This window comes from Daktulosphaira vitifoliae, unplaced genomic scaffold, assembly GCF_025091365.1.
Source record: "Daktulosphaira vitifoliae isolate Bord-2020 unplaced genomic scaffold, ASM2509136v1 Scaffold_3, whole genome shotgun sequence".
NCBI lineage: Eukaryota > Metazoa > Arthropoda > Insecta > Hemiptera > Phylloxeridae > Daktulosphaira > Daktulosphaira vitifoliae.
The window spans coordinates 12,500,715-12,517,657 of NW_026099574.1; the positions used below are offsets into that span (position 1 = coordinate 12,500,715).

At 28.4% G+C, this 16,943-nt stretch overlaps 2 protein-coding genes across 4 annotated transcripts; one reads left to right on the forward strand and one right to left on the reverse strand.

Annotated features, from left to right (window-relative positions):
- The first annotated feature begins 3,819 nt into the window (after positions 1-3,819).
- On the forward strand, positions 3,820-10,595 carry LOC126902338 (uncharacterized). Of its 3 annotated transcripts, none has more exons than XM_050679501.1 (8): positions 3,820-3,944; positions 4,023-4,077; positions 4,577-4,609; positions 4,835-4,867; positions 6,536-6,568; positions 6,945-6,974; positions 8,436-8,456; positions 10,228-10,595. In XM_050679501.1, the coding sequence occupies exons 1-8, from the start codon at positions 3,942-3,944 to the stop codon at positions 10,551-10,553; spliced, it is 534 nt and encodes a 177-aa protein (XP_050535458.1). In that variant the 5' UTR covers positions 3,820-3,941; the 3' UTR covers positions 10,554-10,595. The 3 variants fall into 3 exon arrangements, with proteins under 3 accessions (XP_050535458.1, XP_050535459.1, XP_050535457.1); XM_050679500.1 differs by having other exon boundaries at positions 3,822-3,944; positions 8,433-8,456; XM_050679502.1 differs by lacking the exon at positions 4,835-4,867 and having other exon boundaries at positions 3,821-3,944; positions 8,433-8,456.
- Positions 10,596-11,402: 807 nt separating this feature from the next.
- LOC126902041 (uncharacterized) lies at positions 11,403-12,014 on the reverse strand. The gene has a single exon (XM_050679064.1). The coding sequence runs from the start codon at positions 12,012-12,014 to the stop codon at positions 11,403-11,405; it is 612 nt and encodes a 203-aa protein (XP_050535021.1).
- Positions 12,015-16,943: the final 4,929 nt, after the last annotated feature.

The following is a 16,943-nucleotide window of genomic DNA, read 5'->3' on the forward strand; positions in this document are numbered from 1 at the left end:
CATGTAGCTTTTGGTATAATCCACCAATTTTTTAAAATTAAACATTATCTAAAGATTTGAATAGAAACGTTTTTTTTTTTATAGTGATTTTAAACACTGTCGGATATCATTATAGTTGATTCAACTATGGCACGTCACCACTGTGCCGCGTCCCCCCTATACTGGCTTTTTTTTATATGTAAATATTTATTTTTTACTAATAAGTAATTATCTCAAAAATTGTAGGTAATAGAAAAAATGCAATTGATGATTGAAAATCAGGACAAATAATATGTCAATCCATGAAAGCTTTATCACATTCAGAACAAAAATTGTTTAGAAAAAGCATATTTTTGTCGATGGTGAAAATGGTTTAAAAAATTCAATTTTTGTACAGAAGTTGCTATTTTGAATCCCCCTTTATGAGCAGATAAAGGGTCAGATTTTCAAATATTTATTTCAAATGAAAGAGAAATATTTATTTTTTCAATTTAAAAAAGAATTATTTTGATTTGTTCATTTTTCAATAAGTTCAGATAATTTTTAGAAAAAAAATTTAAAATTTAAACTATTGAATAGTTTTTAAAATTATTCAATAGTCTATTCGAAGAGTTTATGCTAAATATAAACTATTTAATTGTATAAAAAGAAGTCCAATAGTTATTATTCGATATTTTAAAATAATCGAAAATGCCCATCACTAGTTGATGCACACAGTGTCATTCGTTGATCTATGTGCAACAGCGTACAACGTAGATAAGTCCACCACACTACGGTAATGAACTCGTGTACCGGTCTTAATCTGCTCAATTGACGACCTGACAATGGTTTTGGTAACGTAACCGTGAACATACCACTGAACCGGTGCAAATATTGCGGTGAAGTACATTGGCATCGACAGTGTCCTTATTGATGGAATGAATCCGAAAGTGGGCTAGGGAGGAATTCATCCCAGCCCTCCATCCAACAACAGATCCGAACACGACGGAGTTGATAAAACAGATAACAAATTATCTACGTTACAGATTTTATAATCTGCGAGGCAACCGGTAAAACACTTGCAACTATACAAAACTCGATATCTGTATTTTTTAGTTTTACAGGACGATAAATTTTGTCTGATTTATCATCATATAATTCTGTTTTTTTGTTGTGCTGTAATTACTAGAAAAATTATTAGTTATCTATGAAGATAAGATAGTAAATTTAGCAGGTTTTTAAAAAAATACTGTTTATTGTGTTTTGATGATATATTCATTTTGTTCACTATAAATCGTTATGTATTTATTTATTTAAGAGTTAAGACATTTCAGGACGGCAGACACAAAACAAACATCATTGTTTGAACGGAACGCCCGGTTATAATGTGCGGGTTAGTTAACGTCCAATTAGGTTATCTAATTATGCCGGAGAAAGAAATAGGGAGTGGACTGTATATAAGAGGATGGTACTTACACCAAATAAAATAATAAGAATTACAATATAAGTATTTAAGTAATAATATATATTTAAACTATTATAAAATTGTGGATTGGAGGGGGGGGTCACTTAATACTAATACAACACTGGCGCAAAGACAAATAAATAGTAATATATGTAAAAGAAATAAGATAATGACAAGTAATTAATTACTTAGCAATTACTGTAGTCTTGAAAGTTGTACAAATGAACTGATCTGGAATGAATAACCTTTCAACCAAATGGTGGATACAATTCATTAACATCAATGGGATGTAGTTAATCGCAAGGCGATGATATGGCGATGTAGATGAGTACACGCGAATCGCAAGGGCGATTGTCCATATATAAAAATAAATATAGTTTAAAAAAACTAAAAAACACGCTTTTAAAGCACATTGAACTAAAAAGTTGAAAATAATTTTTAAAACAATATTGAACGAAAAGTAGTAGAATTATTGTGATAAAAGCGNTAGCCGTGTTTATGTGGGCGGGCATGGCGGAGGGAACATTATACACGAGGCATATACGGCAGCAGAGGCGTCGGCTGTAGGAATATATAAATGAATATTAACATATACGTATATACGTATAAATATTTATATATATATATATTAATATTAGCAGTAGCGGTAGGAATATAATGATCTTCGCATAATATCGCGGCACTTTTGCTGGCGTCGAAGACGCGATGTCCGGCGTGATCCTCGGGCGTCAATAGGTTAGCAGCGTAGATGACGACGGTGCGCGAGTGCGGATCAGTTTGTTGACGATGTTATTTTAACAATGGGAAGAAGACTACGGTATAGCGGCGGGACGTCGTCGGCCGTGCGGCACTTGCTGGACTTTGCACCGCGGCGTTTACTCAAAATTATACAGAAAAAAATAGTGTTGGCGCCGACTGGTGAGCGGAGTGGGGTGAATGCGTTACAACAGTATAGTCTCAAGGTCATACACGACGGGATACGCGACATAATAACACGTGCCGCGTGGAGTTACAAACGACAAACAACAAACGACAAACGACAAACAACAAACAAACATACAAGTGAAACTAATATAAGCGTGTTAAAAAACTATTATTCACGAGAAGTCTTATGGAACACTTTGACAGTAACAGCACCACATACACTACGACTCAAAGGATTTTTACATCGATCACGCACGTAATTATCCAACGCAATGAATCCGCCACACAACCGGTTGTGGTAGTGCGAGAGACGTTATCAGTCATAGAAATACGATGTAGCAAAAGGCACTCTCGTAATGAGTACCCAACAATCATTACAAAACCAATACCTTCACAGGTATTAGCCATATTTGTAGATATCCTCACTAAAGCTTTTACTGGTTTAATTTATTTTTATATTTTTACTTTTTTATGAAAATCAATCATTCTAATTATAAATTATAAGCTAAAAGAGTTTGAAACAAATTAAAATTTATTTAAATGGAATAATGAAAAACTCTATTGGTTTTATCATATTTCTTAGAATTGGTAACAAATTAAAACTTATATTTTAAAATATATTGGTATTGATTATTTAATTTTTTTGTGCACATAAATAACTGCTTTTCGAGAAAGTGATATTTATGAGATAAAACCGAATATAATTGTTCAGCAGTAATAAAATGTAGTTTTAAACTAAAAATATTGTATGAATAACGCAACGATTTCGTTAGAAAATAAATAACTAGCAAATAATAAAACTGAAACATTTAAGAAAATTAATGTTTAGGTATATTTTCCACCAATATACATAAGCCAAATTAATGATGAATTTCTATTTTTAATATAAATTTTAACACGCAAATTGTTTTTCTAAAAAAATAATTTATTAGGATAAATAATTTTCAAATGTTTTTTGTATCGTACAATCAAATCAGAAATAATTTCCTATTTAAGAAAATTAATGTTTAGGTATTTTGTCGTTAAAAATATATTTAATACATAGTATGTGGTTGAACTCTATCATATATTATGTGTAAAAGTTTTTTGAACCTAACATTATTGTCCTGTCCAAAAATTGCAAGTTTTCAATATTTTTTGAGTATAGAGTGAATTTGAATAATACAATCAAATTTATTCAAAAGTTTAGGACGATCAAATAAGAAGAAGACACTTCTTTTTTTTTAAAATACATGTATAATTTAGTTCTTCAATATCACCCTCTTTAAATTAAGGTCATTATTAACTGCGCCATAAAATATCATCTTGTGGTAAAATAACGATTTTTTTCTTTTAACACTATGAACAAATTTCATATAAATTATAGATATTATTTTATTGGAAATAATTTTAATCATATAATAAATCATGTGTTTTAGTCATTTTTTTTATTTACTTGTAAAAACGACTAATTGCAACTGAGCAAACTATCCATTCTAGTCAATATAAAATATCTCCTAAAAACTTTTAAAAACATAACTACATACTTTAAATTCTTCTAAACAATTGTTTGTTGCTTTCAAAAGTACATTTTTTCGTCGTTCTAGAAATCGCAATGGTAAGTAAAATATATTATAAGTTATAATTTTAAAATTGAATATTTTAATTGATTAATTTTTTTTAATTTGATTTTCAGAAATTCTTTTCTTTAGTTTCTTTATCAACTATGGTATTTATGGTCATCCATAATGGTAATAAACATATAATTTATATACAGAGTGATTTATTTGTCTTTGATACTTCATCGAAAAATAAATATAATATTTAGAATTTAACTTTTTATTTTATTATTTTTTCTCAACCAAACAGTATTTTTTATATTATCATTATTTCATTAACTTATAAAATAGTTATAATAATATGACTAGTTAATTACAACTGTTTGACTATTTTGAACGTCATTAACGATTTAAAGTACTGACTGAAGGTGAGGCATTGGTTATTTTATTTTTATCATTGGACAAAAAGAAAGAAAGTTAGTGTAGGAGGTGTCTATTTTCTGGGATTAACATTTTTGTAGTTGGTAGAATGAAAAGGTAGTTTTATGTTGGTGACTGTCACATCTCGGTCTGTTACTTTTGAGCTAAACTGTTCTGACGGGTGTACAGACTATCCTTTTAGTGATGCTAAAATACTCTAACCTTTAGAAGATCTTTGAGTAAATCATTATTACAACTCTATATTTTCTAGATCATTACTTGACAAAGTGTATAGCCACGTCTGGTAAGTTGAATTTATTAAATATATCATTTTAATATATAATATTAAAAATATATCCTCTGTACTTGTATTGGGTCCTAGTATGTTTATTTTGGGCAGATAAAATTATTATTCTGTTCATTTACTTTTTTAAATTTATTTATAAATATCTATAATTATATTAAAGATATATAAAATCTAGGGCTTAATAAAAAAATAGACATATTTTTAATATTTATTATTTCAAAGGCGTTCCCGAATCTTCCGGTGGTGCTAACAAATGTAAGTAAAATTAATAATAATTATAAAATACACTTCAAAATTAAATTATAAATGAGGCTTTAAATTAAATTATACATATATTTAAAAAAAAAAGGAAGTGTCTTCTTCTTATTTGATCGTCCAAAACTTTTGAATATTTTGAATGTATTATTCAAATTCACTCTATACTCAAAAAATATTGAAAACTTGAAATTATTGAACAGGACAATAATGTTTGGTTCAAAAAACTTTTACACATAATATATGATAGTGTTCAACCACATACTATGTAGATGGATATTCTTTTCATCCTTTAGCGACAAAATACCTAAACATTAATTTTCTTAAATAGGAAAATTATTTCTGATTTGATTATACGATACAAAAAACATTTTAAAATTATTTATCCTAATAATTAATTTTTTAGAAAAACAATTTTCGTGTTATAATTTATATTTAAAATAGAAATTCATCATTAATTTGGTTTATGTCTATTGGTGGCAAAAATATTGTTCATAAGACTATAATTTATTACCTATGAATTAAACCAACCAATCATTGTATATTCTTGCTATTTCTTTTAACGATATGCCAACCACCCATACTTAGAATAAATCAAAAATAATTTTTAGAACGATTTTTTATTTTATATTTTATAATTTTCATAGTTTGTAAGAATTTCTTATTTTCAGTGGAAACTATATTTAACAAAAAAAAAGAAAATATAGTCCTTACCAATTCAATATTTTAACAATTACTATTAAGTATTGTGATTATATTAAAATAAATATTGTTTTATATAAATGTGTTAAATTTCATATTCAACACAAATATCTGAGTATACCAATTAAAAAAATAGGTTGTTTAGAATTTAAAAATTAAAAAAAAAAACTCTAGTTCAATATAATAATTTTTAAAAATTATATCAATTCATTAAAAAGTAATAAATAAGGTAAATTAACTGAAAGTTGCTCAAAAACGTTATTGAATACGCAATCCTATGTAACAATTTTAAGAAATAATATTAAAAAAACATTTTTATAATATTATATATTGTACAACGTTACAAATACATTATTTAAAAATAATTGTATTTGGGATTGTATTAAATGTTTGTTTTAATGCTTCTAATATTGAATCTGGCTGTTATGACTGAAAATATGACTATCAATAGATATATTTTTTATATAGTCAGTTTGTGTGTTTATGAACTCACAACAATTTGCCTTACTACCATTGATATGCTGTTTACTTGCTAATATTGATGTCATAAAAAACCAATTAGCTACTTGTATTTGTAATACATTTTGTATTATACATGTATATTAACTCAAAAATTTGAAACTTTAAATGTTTATATCTAACAAATGAATAAAGTTATACTAAAAATTCAAATGCCATTTACTATTAAATTAAAAACTCCAATATTTTATTAAATTAAAAATATTTGTTTCCATTAAAAAAAACAAAGTTTAAACCCTTACAAGGCATAAAAGGTGAGCTTAAATAGTAATACATAGTTAATAATTACATGGTCCCCATATATGTTTATTTTGGGCAGATAAAATTATTATTCTGTTCATTTACTTTTTTAAATTTATTTATAAATATCTATAATTATATTAAAGATATATATAATCTGGGGCTTAATAAAAAATAGACATATTTTTAATATTAATTATTTTAAAGGCGTTCCCGAATCTTTGGGTGATGCTAACAAGCGTAAGTAAAATTAATAATAATTATCATTATTATGATAATTGTAATATACACTTCAAAATTAAATTATAAATGAGGCTTTGTGTATAAAAAATTTTTAAACTAAATGGCAGTTCAAATTTATTGTTGGGTCACGTTATTTTTTGAACATGACCTTTTTATTTAAGTATAATCAATATTAAAAATACATCCTCTGTACTTGCATTGGGACCTTGTATGTTTATTTAGCGTTGATAAAATTATTACTCTAATAATTTCCTTTTTAAAATTTTTTTGTAAATATCTTTAATAATATTAATGATGTTTATATAATATTTGTATACTGAAGCTTAATATAAAATTATAAACAACAGACATTGTTTTAATATTAATTATTTAGAAGACGAATCTTCCGATGGTGCTGACCAGCGTGAGTAAAATTAATAATAATTATTAGTATTGTTATACTTTATTTTATAAAAACATAATTTACAAAGATTTTCATTTTTCAATTTATCTAGCTATTTTATTCTTTTTATTAATTCTTTATAATTGTTGTTTAAGTTGTGTACCTGTACATGACTTTTTGTGTGATATGTCTATTATTTACTAAAGGGAATTATAAAGAATTAAGTTTCTCATATATAGATGGGTAATTTAATTCAGAATTAAAAAAAAAAAATAAAACGTAAATTAATCTGAAGTTTATCTATACAGGCGATTTATTTATCATATAACCTAATAATAAATTACTTAAAGAATAAGAACTTTTTTTAGAAATGTATAGTTATATATTGTTTTCGAAATTATTAGTTATGTAATACTTTTTATGTTTATAATAATGGATAAATTTATAATACGATTTTAATCTACTAGAACACATTAAAATTAAAAAAATCCTTAATTTCATAAATTTAAAATAAATATCTTAAAATTATGCTACCGTAAAAATAGCATTTTCAACAAACATTTTTTGTAATTAATTTTTTTTTTCAATATTTTACTTATTTTGTTAGTAATCGAGTGGTTAATGATAAACCGATCTTTCTGTAATATTGTTTGACGCACAATAGTGTTGTGCAGTGTAATCTGTGGCATCATTTATGATTATACTAAACTTTTGTCCGGCTCATTATTTCACAAAGCCGTTCACATATCCTCTATAGTAAAAGCGTGCAATTTATTAAAAGTTGTCGTGGAAAACTTATTTAGCTTATCGAACAAAATTATATTTTCATGCTAAAATTTTACTATTTTCATATATTACATTTAAATGACCCAGTGTAGCTTAGTCTAGTTTGAATGAAAGTTGATCACCACTGATTTATAATGAAAATTATGACTGGAGCAAATGCCCAAGTTGAACGCCTCTAGGGCGTAATCATAGTTTTTAATAAGAGTTTTAATAAATAACGCGTTATTCAGATAATTGCAATTAGTTGGAAATGCGTTTTTAAATATGCAAAATAACTAAATTACAAAGACGTTACACAAAAAATAAAGTCGTTAGGGAAATGACTAACGTACTAATGTGTATTACCTAACATTGATTATAATATACATTTTTCTCAACAATATTATTTTATAGAAAAAAACAAATTTCAACTGTACTAAAATTACACGAGTTTTCATTTGATTTTTCAAAGTAAATGCCTTAAAACCCCCACGACAATATTAAAAAATATAAGAGTTTAACAATATGGAATATATTGAGTTAGGTATAATAAAAAATGTTTATGTAAAACACTTTTTATATTTTTAATTATTTCCAAGAAAGTTAATATTATTTTTTTGTACTCTTAAAGCATTCTTAAATATTGACCACTTAATAAGAGTATAAATTTATTTTCTTTTATGTAATTACCAAGATATATTTTTTATTTTATAGTAGAAAAAGGAAAATACACCCCTCGTAAGTATAAATGTTAAATTCATTATCAAACTGATCGTTTAAATTACTTGAATATTTCAAAGAAAGGTTTAAAATATATGTGATCAATAATTAAAAATTAAAAATTATTCTTAAAGTTGTTACTATGAAGTTAAAATCCTTCTCATACATCTAAATTTGAATGACTCTTAGAATACTAACAATTGGTATCGAATTTCACACCTTCGTTTATTATATGAATTTCATAAATTTGTTTTTGTATAGTTTCAACAATCTGTAAAAAATGTAAAGTGGTATATTAATTATTCTTGGTCAACTGACAACGTTCAGGGTCATGCCAAAACAGAATGGAGCGGTGGGAATCGGTCAATTTTGGATTTTCAGTGTCATGACCTACCCTAACCAGTTTTACTGTTGGGGTAGTATGTATGTGCAGTGGTTGTGATGACGGCTATCGTTTTTGTTCTGTTTATGACAACTTTATTTTATTATATTTAATATATTTTAATAGTTGTTGTGTAAATTTCTAACTGTTAATCATGTAACATTTACCCTAAGGATAAGTTACGAAATCCATGGTGGACCCTCCTTGGGGTTTTTCTTTAAGTTAGTTATTATCGAGGTGGACATAATGCCCATGCACTCAGACCTGGTCCATTGTGCGCAATTCTTTAAGTTAATATTGATTTATATAAATTTAGCTTACAACTTTTTTTTTCATTTTTGCCGAAAAATTGAATAAGTTTTACAGGCTAATATTTTTATCGTAATCCACCCAATTATTTACAGAATAAAAATAATTTAAACATTTTTTTTCTGATTATCTTTAGTTACACATTATTCTTAAATTATTAACTATGTAATACTTTTTAAGTTCATCCCTTATGCCTTGTAAGGAGTCAACTTTCTTTCTTATAAGGGAACACATATTTTGAATTTAATAAAATGTTTTAGTTTTTAGTTTAATGGCAAATTAATATTTTAACTTGCTATTAAGTAAATGGCAATTGAATTTTTATTATAACTTTATTCGTTAATTAGATAGAAAATTTTAAAGTTTCAAATTTTTGGGTTAATACACGAGGGTTTATTGTTAATTATGACAATCAATAGATATGCTTTCTGTATTGTCAGTAAATGTATTTCTAAGCTCACAATAATGTAATTTATTACCATTAATAAAAAATGCTGCGTATCTGCAGTCAATCTGCGTATCGAAGTCAATAAAGAATAATAAAACTCTAAATGCTATTTAATATTAAATTAAAAACTCAAACATTTTATTAAATTCAAAATTTATGATTCTGTAGGGATTAACAAAAATGTTAAATAACATGTCACAATGAATGTGTTTATATATGTTTATATGTTTTATCTTAGATGTACACTGCAGTACGATAACACTCTGTGTATTATTTTTAGTATTTTTGTAATAAATATAAACGCCAAAACACTACAATCCTATTTAAAAAACAAAGTTGACACCCTTACAAGATATAAGGTATGAACTTAAAAAATATTACATAGTTAATAATTTAAGTATAATGTGTAACTAAAGATAATCAAAAAAAAAAAAAAAGTTTAAATTATTCTTATTCTGTAAGTAATTGAATGGGTTATGTTAAAAAAAATTAGCCTGTATACAGTTAAATTATAAAATATCATAATAGTATTAATACATTATCAGATTCGCTTCAAAGTTAAAATATATTAAATACATATTCAATGATTTTTCCATGTAAATTTTTCAAATCCATTGTATGAAATATAATAATTTATATTTAATTTAAAGCTAAATGTGGAAGTTGTGGGGAGACAGTAAATGAATCACAAAGAAAAAATTTCTCCTGTGGTCATTTATTATGTAAAAGTTGTGTCAATATATCTCTTGAAAAATATAAGGAAAATTGTCTACTTTGTCAAGAAAATAAAAATAAAAATAATGACATAAGTAAGGAATCGTTCGGAAATAACTCAAATTATTTGTACGGATGTGCAGTACATGATGAATTTGCTTATGCCATAGTTAAAAAGTTCGAACCCTTATTTTCTTCTAATAGTTCTGATCGTGAACACAGTTATATTCGTGAGCTAAAAAAAAGATTTAGTAACAAGTAGTGTAATTTCTAAAAAATATAAAAATACCGTACATAAATTTAACATTGTTATAATTATTTATCCAAATTTTTCCTTGCGTTATTTAAAATAAAAATTTCCATATACGTGAAAATTCAGTAATTTTTTTTAAGAGTGTGAACATTTAAATTAATTTTATTGTGATTATAATTGTCAAATTAGGTGCTTTCAACAATAAAATATTGTTTCATTAATATAATTATTTTTAGAGTATTTAAGAGTATTTATTATTCTAGAACTCTACAATTTTTCCAATTAAAATAATACCAGGGTATGACTGAAAATTTAAAAATTGGTTTAGAAACCTACAACCGATATCCAAATGGTAAATAATTTAAAAAATTGTAACTTTAATTGATATTTCAAACAATTTCTCTTTCTGTGTTTTTGGTACATTAAGGTTTACAATTTTATAAAAAAAAAAATGTTAAATTTTTTTATGTTTTACATAATATAAATTATGTTGTATATGTGTTTCCATATGAAAATAGAATTAAATGTAAGCTGTAAGTTTCAATTTAATTTCTTCAAAAGTTGCAATTTTACATTTTTTCCCCTTTTACGCGAATACAAATTATATGTAGCGAGGTATAATATATAGAAGTAATAAACACTTTTACGATTTAATAACAACTATACTATATTACAACGAACTAACAAATAACAGCGAGAGACGAAGCGCGTTTAAGACAGAGTGCGTAAGTGATTGACTGATCGATTGATTGATTGGAGCGACGATCTTGCCCTTAAATAGTCAGAGGAATCTTCTAGAGGCGGCGGCGGACTTATCTAGAACATTCGACCGCCACACCACCCCCCTACGGAGTGGAATTAGCTAGGGTCAAAAATGTCCGGGAATCTGACTCGGCGGCCTGAGCGAGTTGTTCGTACTGGCTGTGTTGATGGATCGGTATTAGGCGGATGTTTTTGTTTGGACGTATTCGGGGCAGTCGCTGGTGGAGCATGTGCCTGGCTATCGGTTGTGCTTTCGTTCACTATGAGGTAGGCATGTTTTACTCTATCAATCGTCACCGTAACTGGTTGATTTCGAACTTTTATTGTGAACGTTTTGTCATTTCGGGCAATTACTTCGTAGGGACCTTGATATGGCGGTTGAAGTGCTGCTCGGACACCTCCCTCCCTGAGAAATACGTGTGAACAGTCCTTAAGGTCCGCAAAAACAAATGATCGTGGATTTGAGTGGCGAGATGCAGGTACTGGACGGATTTTATTCATAACACTGCGAAGACGATCTAGTAAGCTAGTAGGGTCGTTCGTACTGCTATTATCTTGATTGTCTGTGAAGAAATCACCAGGAAGATTAAGAGGCTCCCCATAAACAAGTTCCGCAGACGTGGCTTTTAAGTCTTCCTTAAACGCAGAACGTATTCCGAGAAGCACGATAGGCAGTGACTCAGTCCACGAGTCTTTTGCGTGGGCCATGATGGCTGCCTTTAGTTGTCGGTGCATTCGTTCGACGAATCCGTTTGCAGCAGGATGCCAACTGGTAGTGGGGCGAAGCGTAAAACCAAAACGTTTTGCTAAAGTTTTTAAAGTAGCTGAAACAAACTGAGTACCACGGTCAGTCGTAACGTATTGAGGTACTCCGAAGCGTGAAATCCAACAATTGAGGAAACCCTTAGTGACATCATCTGCTGTTATACGCTCGAGTGGATACACCTCCGGCCAACGGGTGAAACGGTCGATTACCGTCAGACAGTACCTAAAGGACTGTGATGGCGGCAATGGACCGACGATCTTGCCCTTAAATAGCAGAGGAATCTTCTAGAGGCGGCGGCGGACTTCTCTAGAACATTCGACCGCCACACCACCCCCCTACGGAGTGGAATTAGCTAGGGTCAAAAATGTCCGGGAATCTGACTCGGCGGCCTGAGTATTTTTTAATAATCCCTTTTTCATTCGACATACTTTATCTTAATCAGGATATTAATAAGGAACTAGCAGTTTATGAAGCTTTTGGAATAATCCACCAATTTTTTAAAATTAAACACTATCTAAAGATTTGCATCGAAGCGTTTTTTTTTGATAGTGATTTTAATCACTGTCAGATATCATTATACTTGATCCAACTATGCCACGTCACCACTGTGCCGCGACCCCCCTGTGCTGGGTTTNTATACTTGATCCAACTATGCCACGTCACCACTGTGCCGCGACTCCCCTGTGCTGGGTTTTTTTTTTCTGTGTTTTTGGTACATTAAGGTTTTTAAATAGAATTAAATGTAAGCTGTAAGTTTCAATTTAATTTCTCCAAAAGTTGCAATTTTACACTTTTTCCCCTTTTACACGAATACAAAAGATACATTACAATGTCACTTATTTTACGGTTTTTTTTTAATTCTGCTTAAAGATGACACTTTTTTTTTGTTCCTATCAGAACAAATTCTAGAATGTTTGAAAATTTCGAGAACTATGCGATATGATTCACATAACACTAATTACTACACATTCCTAAAATTAATTTTTATTGACAAATTTAAATAAATATGATCATTGCTATGAATCACCCGAAAAAATATTGTAAAATTTTCATCGTAATAGGATGTAAATTGATTGTTAGATTTTTTAAATATTTTCTTAAGTTTTATAGTTATTTGTTTTTATGGAAACACAAAGAAACGTTTTTTTTAAGACAATCACATTATATACTCTTAGGTGCACATGAGACGGAGTGACATTAACTTTTTTTTTGTAAATAAATACGATAACGTAGTATTTGATAGGATATATCGAATATAAACAACCGAACTATACGATAGTCATTATAATACTACTAGAATAGTAAAGATAATCGATAGTTACCTAATATATTTAATAGTTTTATAAATATTTGATAGTTTATGCTAAAAATAAACTATTCGGTTCAATAATTTAATATATTTGAAAATACTTATCACTAGTATTTGAACGAACCCGGACACATGGCCACCAGACCCTCAATATACAAATTTATTATTAACTCATTTTTGAAAAATTATAATTATATACGAGGTTATATATGAAGAATATGTAAGGATGTAATTATATAAATAAAAAAGGATTTAGAAAGGTGAGTAAACGGTGGCTGAGCACATAAGGGTAATAATAAAATAAACACAAACGTTTATGATAAAATAGTAGATTGATGTCGGGTTTAATAATATTGAGTAAATGATGTAAACTGTTCGCCGACAATAACCAATATAATATTTTTTTCATAGATGCATGATGTATTTACCTTTCATTTGGTTTATTTTTTTATAAATTGGACCCTTTACCTTCCCACAGAGGGGGATTTAAAATGACAACTTTTTCATAAAAAATTGATTTTTTCAACTTGACTAATGTAATATACGTTATCATGAACAAAAAAAAATTCGGACTTTATTTTGTCTTCATGGTAACAACAGTTACCGAATGCTATTCTTGTGTAAAAATTCTGGATTTTATTTCTTACATTTATAACTTTATAATGTTTCAACTTATTGAAAAGTGTATGGATCAACACAATTTTTTTATGAAAAATAATATTTTTATCCCTTTTTCATTCGACATACTTTATCTTAATCACGATATAAATAAGGAAATAGCTCATCATGTAGCTTTTGGAATAATCCATCAATTTTTTAAAATTAAACACTATCTAAAGATTTGCATCGGACGTTTTTTATGAAAGTGATTTTAATCACTGTCCGATAGTTTGACATTTAATTATTTAAAATCTTATCATTATTTTTATATCTACGTCTGGAATGTAATATTAGTGGTTAGTGATGAGCAAAACAAGAACAAGACCAAGACTGTCAAAGTCTTGGTCTTGGTCTTGTTCTTGCAAGTCTGGTCTTGGTCTCGTAGAAATGCAAGACCAAGCCAAGACCGCAAGAACAAGAGTAATTTTGCTCATCACTATTAGTGGTATTTTTCAATTAGTGAAAAATTTTGTTTAAATTATAATTTTAATTAAATTACTTTTAAGTTAAAATACGTTTGAGTGCTGTTTTTTTCTACTAGAATATATTATTATTCATTTTTTTAATTAAACTTTATAAAAATGTCCATTATAACTTGATATTCTTATTGTATTTGATACTTCTATTTTATAACTATATTATTCGAAAAGTGTAAATAAAAATAAATACTGTAAACTTAAGTGTAAATTCATTATTAAAAAATCATGACTTTTGGTTTAAAAATATTAATTTGGACACATTAGTTAATCAAATCAGTCGTTTGAGGAACCCCTCTAGTCCAAAAGTAAAAGTTATACAATACAGACAAAAAGGTCATACTTAAATTACTTATATAATAATCAAATGGAAAAAAAAAAATCCTTGATGATAATTATTGGAAGACTATTTACAGCTATAATGAATTAACTCAATAAACATCAATTATAAGTGACTTAAAAAACATCCATTAAAATGTGTAAGTACATCGTAGAATTGACGATAATTACAGAATGCTTGATGATTCTGACGTGATAAAATTAAAACTGATAGAATGTAATATTTCTTTATATACAGACAATAAGTTTCTCTTAATAACTAAAAGATAATTTAAGGAACAATCGTTAAAATGATACAAATTTAACAAATTTTCTCAAGTATATCTGTATTTATTTTATGGAGTTAAGCTGTTTCTATAGTTACACTATCGTTTACAAGATTTCATATGGTCTGTACTCAGACCATATAAAATTATTACTACACGAGATTAGTAAATTCCTTATTCAACTTATAATCGATAGTCTTAGGAGAATAATTCTTATTAATAGAATAGAATGTAATATTATATTATATATAATATTATATAGAACATAATTATTATATTTTTGTAAATATTAATAACGCCACTTAGATTTGAAATCATTAAATTATAGAATCATAAAATAATAGTTGTCTACGATTTTAAAAACTCTTACATTAAAAAGATCAGTGTTCTAATGTTTTCGATAAATAAAATCAAAATAACACTTGGTTGCTAAATGGGTCATTTGACAAAACCCTTTAGCACAAAAATAAAATTTGTAAAAAGAGAAGAAAAAAAAATTTTCATTACTTAAAGTTCCTTAAAACACTTTTAAGTATCTTAAATCAATTGAATAAATTTGTCGTTGTATTGTAGTGTTCAATTTAATGAATAGTTAATGATATTGTCATATATCAAAATATTTTATGTTTAATTGGATTTTTCCAGTTAATAATATTGTTTACAATTTGTGATACTATGTTAGTACTTAGAATTTAATTATCTGCTTTGTTAAAAAAATTACTCATTTCAACTTTTGACAATCAAGTAATACAAATTTTTAGTTAATAATGCGGTTGTATTCATACACCGAATTAATATTAATTCAGTAGTAATGATACTCAATCAAAATTTAACACTACTCCAATCTTAATTTTATTCACTTCTTTAGAAATTTTTTTTTTCGGAGGGGGTTCCCGGCCTTTAAAACCACCCGTACAACAAATATCCCTCCACCTTTCACTGTCTTCTGCTACTTCCCTCCAGTTTGCTCCTCGATCCACTGTTCCGACGTCCCTCTTCACACAATGTTCCCATCTAAAGCGTGGTTTGCCTAGCAGTCTTTTTCTTATTGGCTCCTTCATAATTGCTGCTTTTATTTTGTGTTCTTTTTTCTCCAGGTGTGTCAGTAGTATAGAAATAGCGGGTACGGGCTCTCAAAGGTGCCGACAATGACGTCATCTATTGTTCTTAGAACAATGGGGCGCTATTGTTCTCGGAAAACAATAGGTGCGGTACGGGCTCTCAAAGGTACCGACTAATTACGTCATCTAATGTTTCCGGGAAAATATGCAATGGGTGCACAGGTGAGATGCATTCCGTCATAGTGACGTCACACCTGACCTACCGTAACCCCCCCTGGCCTCGGCGCCCGTGGGGACTGCATCCAGGTGCATCCAAGTGAATCTCGTGACGTCATCCCCCTAGTTGACGACGTCACATCATTGAACCATGACCAAAGGGGTAAGCCGCTATGACGTCATACCTGAACCTACTACAGCTGGACCGTTACACACACACATACACACACAATCCCTATGACGACGTCACGCTAACGCTAACTCTGTGCTATGAAAATGTGAGTCCTAGATGCTCTATCACGTCGCGATTGTGTCGTGCGCATTGACGCTTGTGCCCGACCGGTGCGAACGCGTCCTATGACGTCATACCTAAACTTTGTTATAGTGTAAGCTCTATGACGTCATACCTGAACCTACTACTACAGTTTGCTCATTACATTACAGCCTTATGACAACACGCTAACGTAACTCTATGCTATGATAAGGTGAGCCCAATGACGTGTCCTATCAAGCCGTGATATAAAAAAAAATATTTTATATTGTG

What these genes read in the sequence shown, in the direction of transcription:
- LOC126902338 (XM_050679500.1), top strand. An exon ending in ATTTATGGTCATCCATAATG is followed by an intron (nt 4,078 to 4,576) that starts GTAATAAACATA and finishes TATATTTTCTAG; the next exon opens with ATCATTACTTGACAAAGTGT. An exon ending in AAAAGGAAAATACACCCCTC is followed by an intron (nt 8,457 to 10,227) that starts GTAAGTATAAAT and finishes TTTAATTTAAAG; the next exon opens with CTAAATGTGGAAGTTGTGGG.
- LOC126902041 (XM_050679064.1), bottom strand. Translation starts at nt 12,014, where the DNA reads ATGGCCCACGCAAAAGACTCGTGGACTGAGTCACTGCCTATCGTGCTT.